Source organism: Limulus polyphemus, unplaced genomic scaffold (genome assembly GCF_000517525.1).
Source record: "Limulus polyphemus unplaced genomic scaffold, Limulus_polyphemus-2.1.2 Scaffold2555, whole genome shotgun sequence".
NCBI classification, from domain to species: Eukaryota; Metazoa; Arthropoda; class Merostomata; order Xiphosura; family Limulidae; genus Limulus; species Limulus polyphemus.
In genome coordinates, this window is record NW_013668165.1 from 60,865 (window position 1) to 66,890 (window position 6,026).

Here is a 6,026-nt window from a genome sequence, read left to right on the forward strand (position 1 = left end):
GTTCCGTATGACTGAAACGAACCTACCGCGCGTAATTATTCGCTGGTTATCTAACTTTTTGGAAAACAGAAAATGTAAAATAAATGTTAGGGGAACCTACTCGGAGTCATTTACTCCAGAAGCAGGCGTCCCCCAAGGAGGGGTAGTTACCCTATTCTATTCCTCATGTGCCTAAGCAATATGCCACTAAAAGACCCCAACTCAGTATTTTCATATCAATTCGCAGATGATGTTGAGGTTTGGAATAGTGCTCCCACCTCATCTCTAGCAGCAACAAATATTCAACAACAATTAAACACTATAGAAGAATACTGCTAAAAATATAGAATAAAAATAAATGTCCCCAAAAAGCAACTAGAGATGTTTACAAAACATAAAAATAATCCACCGAAGCTATATATGAATGGGATACTTCTCCAGACCACAACTTCAGCTAAATTCCTCGGCCTAATCTATGACTCCAAACTGACATGGACTAAACACATCAACAATATATTAACTAAAGTTTGGAAAAGAACAAATTATGCAAGAAGTCTAACAGGCAAAAATCATGGAACCACAACAGATGATATCATAAAAATATATAAAACGTACATTCGACCAGTAATAGAATACGCATGCCCAGCATGGTTAAACATAACAAGTAAACAGATAAATAAATCCCATACAATACAAAACTAATTACTCATAACAGCCTATAAAGTACCACGCAGCACATCATCCAAATTCATGCACAATTACATAAATATGCAAACAATCGCCGATAGACTCTTGCGTAATTCTCTAAATTACTTTAACAAAGATTTACATAAAAACGATCTACTGTGCGAACGTGACCGCTACTACGTACATGATAGAAATGGGTCTAAGCACCTGTCGCCACTCAATATGTATATTAAAACATTTAAAAGGGTATTCATGTGAAATGTTCTTCAATTGAGATTGAAGCTAGTGAAATGTGAGAATAACATTCTGAGGTGTTCGTGATGTACAAGACAATGTAATAGCGAACTAAGCGAAGATGTATACAATCACATGAATGTAACTGTTGCTACCTACATGGGCGTTGCCCTCAAAGGGGTCGGAGTAAGTGCGGTTTACACTGACCCTCATGTTGTATCTCCATATACATTCAACAGCAACCATGCAACATCGTACAGGAGGGAGGAAGAGGTCAACGAACCTGACCCTCCCAGGTCTTTAAAGACCTAAATACCGATAAAATGCAAAGAGAGATAAAGATTATGATAACATAATAATGCGAAACTCTTTAAATCAAATTCGCGTGAACGAATACGTAAACTATTCTTTTTTTAATTTGATATATTTATCTTTACATTTTAATTTTAATGTCCTGAAAATTTGAGTATTGTTATTCAGCCACACCTTATGGTTCATACTATATAATCTAGGCATTTATCCTATTAAAATAAATCGAAGTCAGCAAGTTAACTTCGCGCTTTTGTATTTAGATACTGTTTAAGATCATTAAAAAACAAAGTGAAATAATGTTTCATACTAAATCACACAGTCATTGAAAAGTACCTAGTAGCATGTCCTCTGGTGGGTAAGCTTGAGGTATTATAACGATATAACTTGGAGTCCCATCCCTGCAACGGACATAGCTCAGAAGCTATTGTGCCCCCATTGCACTTCAAAAACAAACAAATCTTCGTCCACAATCGCTTTTGTTCGATATTAATACATTGACCTCATGTTGTATGATCTAGGCCATAGTGAGCTTGTAGAGTTCAAAGGTAAAGGTCGCTCTAGCACAAAATAAGTTGTTTTGTAATATTTATTTTTGTTTATAGTTCAATGTATTGGAATGTTTAAAACGCTCTGGAGAAAGTTGCCAATTTACTGACCATATTTACTGATTTATTGACCATGAAAGATCATTAAGCTGAATCCAAATTATTCGTGCTTAGCACATGGCCAGCTTATACACGTAATGTTACAATCACACACATTATTAAAGAATTACATAAGAGATGTGACCACAATTCTTCTATCAGCCTTACCTGTAGTGGCATGTTGGACAACGCTGTGTGGTATTGAGGGTCGTGCACTAAAGTGACCGTAAATGTGGATTTAAAATTCGGTTCGTCAAAACACGGGAAAGCCCTTCTGGCGTAGGTTGGCTGAAACTTTGATGTTGCAAGGTACCTAGAAAACCGGAAATGTACAATTTATTGTCACCTATAGCAATATTATGTTGTATAAATATATTCATTACCTCAAATTTAAGACAAATCCGTGGTAATTATCTAGTATAAAAACTGACATCCCGTTCCCCACAATGCTAGCCCTTCCAGTCGGCATTATAATGAGACTAGTATAAAAGCCCGTTAAAAATGACGGGAAACTATTTTTGAATGGTTAACAAAAATTATAGAATTTATCTAAAACGAATCTGTCTGTACCTCCAAAATGCACCTACTCTTCACTTATTTCCTCAGTCTCGAAGTAATTCTTTAATCACCACATTTTAATTAAAAACTACGCAGAATAATGAAATGTTATCGTAAAAAAAGTATGTGTGCACTCTAGAAGAGACTTAAAATCTAAATAGCATTCTTGAGCCATTTCACTGTATTCTATGTCGGGAAGTAAAAACATAGTGCGGATATTCCAACACAAATTTTCAACTCTTTCGACTGTACAGAGAATAAAAGATATTTGGTAGTAATAAACGTTTATTTTTCTTTATGTTTTAAGGCCAAGTATGTAATATATGTGTTGAAATACCAAAAGAATATTTATTAATTAATATTTATCCACCACTCAAACCTTTTTAAATACTGACTCTATAACGTTAATAATAGTAGGCCTATTTGTAGTCTAATTTAAGCATTAGGCCTAATACATAAACGTAACGTAAGGCTTAGCCGAAACACTACTTGGTAGATTCTTATTTTGCTTTTGTCTACAACCCAATGTTACGACAGTGGAAGTCACGTGACGCTGGTGGCACGTGATGAATTTCTCGAATGATCATGAATGATGGGAAGGCCCGAGTGTATTTGAGACGCCCCTCTTCGTTGGTATATACGCCTGGCAGAAAAGCCTGCGGGAATGAATGAAGAGAGTTCCAGGCAATTTACGATTCTTTTTCGAGCTAGTGTTTTGCACTCGTAGAAAGCGAAGTTATCGAGATTGTGAATCGCTGTGATTTATAGCGTGTATTATAAAAGCAGTTAAGTTTAACGTGACGAGAAACGAATTGACTGTGGAATTACTGTGTACTAAAAGTTTGTATCGAGGAAGAATAAACTGGTTTAATCAAGAAAGGAAAGAAAGGTCTTGTATCGCTGAAGTTCCTCGAAAAGAATTTATACCGGAAATTATCAAACAAGCAGATACGTAACACCAATATCATAAAACTTCTGAATTAAACTATATCACTAAATTATATCACTGAAGTTATAAAAAATAAAGAATAAAAAACAAACGTTTCTAACGAATCAACATGAATATTGAACATTCAACATAAACACATAGTTAGCCTTAGAACAATCAGGTGATAATTTTGTTACTAAGCGACGATGTATATTGTTGAGCATTACCCAAAAAGAAGCACGAAAGCGTTCTCGATAGAGTGACAAAGGAAATAAGCCATTTATAGTTAGTTAAAATAATTTCGATATTTGTTGGTAAAGAGTAGCCCTAGGGTTGGCAGTGGGTGGTGTTAACTATCTTTCTCTTTAAGAGTCTATCACTTCAAAATTAGAGATAGCTAACACAGGTACCCCTCGAGTGGCTTTGTGCAAAATTCAAAAAACAAACACACACGCATTACACAGCCCTTCTATCGAGAAGAAGGTAATTATATTGGCTTATTTTTATTATCATTTCAATTTCTTATTTTCAGTATTAATTCAGAGAAGAGATGGACGTTTTCGGGCTGCAGATCAAAGCCCAAGGTTCGGGCTGCGATATACCGTGAACAAGCTCTGCAATTTCAGCTGTGTGGTTGTTATGAGTATGACAGTCTACACTCAGTTAAGAATAGCCTCGCAAGCGGTGATTGCTGTTGACCACCTAATTAACTGCCCAATCTCTGGCTGGCCTTTCTAGGTTAGAAATAGCTGTGCATGAACCTTTGACCTGGTCTTTTAGCCCATGTGTCGTATAAAGTGCTGTTTAGGTGGATATGTCATTACCAGTTCATAGAAAAAAATATGGCATGTATTACATATTTTCTTCATTGTTTCCAGTCTGAACTAACTATGCGAGGGAAAAAACTGATTTCATTATCATCGTTAAACAAAAAAATAAGCCTTTATTCTGCTGTTTTAAATGTTCATAATCGACACTGTTTTTTCCGTAAACTTTACTTGTTTTATTCTCTTACAGATTAATTAATAATATTCACCAGAGAGAGAGCTGTTGCTAAGTGTTTTCAGTTTAACAAATAGAAGGTCAAATAGTAAAATATGAAACAGAATAAAACAGCTTATGAATTTAAATTGTGAAATACGTTTGTGTACGTTACTTGCTGCATATAATACCACCACTTACATGTATATTAGAGTACAAACTACTACGTTTGAAAAGTGCATTTTCAAATAAGAGGAGTAATCGTATTGAAGGTTTACGTTGCTTACTATCTACGTTTAGTTAGTGAGTAGTATTGAAGATATACAGAAAATATACTTCAACATGTGTCAAAGTAATTCCTTGGACTAACGCTGTTATTAAAGAGATTAACAGGCTTATTGAAAAGCACTTCATTACCTATTTTTTAAACGTAACAATAAGTTTACGATATAAAAACAACCAAGTTCTGAAGCTTACACCCAAACTGACCTTTTTTGTTTTCTTTCCGCATTACCTATTGTCTCCTGGTACATAATATACATGATGCCTGTTCTTCCATTTTTTTCAACTCAAGTACTGTGCATGACTGAACGTTTAGCAAAACAAATCAGTTAATTGTCTGCATATTAGAGCTCTCGGTTTGTAGTTGAAGTTTTCAGGGCTACATTAAAACAGTACTTGAAAATGTTTGGAACAATATAGAAAACCTTGTAATTTCTAGCACTCCTGAAGAGCCTTACCTAATATGGCATATCAAAGTCAGTATATCATCACAGGATAAATAATTAACTTTTTTTATTGAGAAGCGTGGTTTTCTTTACTGTACATATTCTATCTCATGAAACTTTTAAAACCGTACTTTATTACTAAACAATAAACAAATAATTTACTAGATCTGGAGCTGTGGCGCAAAGTACATATTTGACCCGTTTCACTATCCTGTTATACGTTGGCCTACTTTTGTCGTAGTTCTTTCTTCAGATGGAGATCATTGCGATACTTGCACACAACTTAGGTGAGTGCGTATATAGGTTTGAAGAATGTGTTAACCACGTCATACTAGACTTATAATAGCGTACATCTTATAAACATGTGAAATTTCTTGTAAAATAAAGGCCGTGTTCGTTTATACCAAACAATGTAGTTCTACAGAAAGTAAATCAATAAAGAATAAAAATTCTATTAGTTTATAGTCTGGTTTCTTTTAATATGTGATGCTGTTTTGCATGAATTGCTTTGCACTAGAATAATCATTTTCTCTGCTAGACACAATAAGTCTTTACTAGGGTTTACCACCTATTTCTTCTTTTTTACATTAGTATAAATACAAAGGGGCGAATTAAATCTATACACATAATGTTGTTCCTTTAAGATTATTGTTTATATACGTGTGTGTATTCACTGTGCACATGTATTTCGATATGTAACAGCTGAGTTTATACCGACCCACAAAGTGAAAAATTTATAAATAAAAAAGTTCAAGTTGCATAACTTTGGAATTCGCGTATATACAACATCTTCAAATAAATTTTTTTCGATCTTATAAGCCTTTAATAGGAGCTAATTTACAAACGTGATAAATCGATGCATTCTGATCATTAGTCATACATATGTCTGTTTGATATCTTAGTTATATACGGTCTACAATACCATTAATGAATAAAAATAAAACTTGTTTGTTTTGGAATTTCGCGCAAAGCTAC

The 6,026-nt window shown here is 34.3% G+C and overlaps 1 protein-coding gene across 1 annotated transcript in view; it reads right to left on the minus strand.

Annotated features, from left to right (window-relative positions):
• The window catches only part of LOC106467285 (glutamyl aminopeptidase-like), a gene marked incomplete at its 3' end in the record, with an annotated part of 64,929 nt that overhangs the window by 57,033 nt on the left and 1,870 nt on the right, over positions 1–6,026 (minus strand). The window contains 1 exon segment of the mRNA XM_013927621.2: positions 2,025–2,169. Coding sequence (XP_013783075.2) covers positions 2,025–2,169 — 145 coding nt within the window.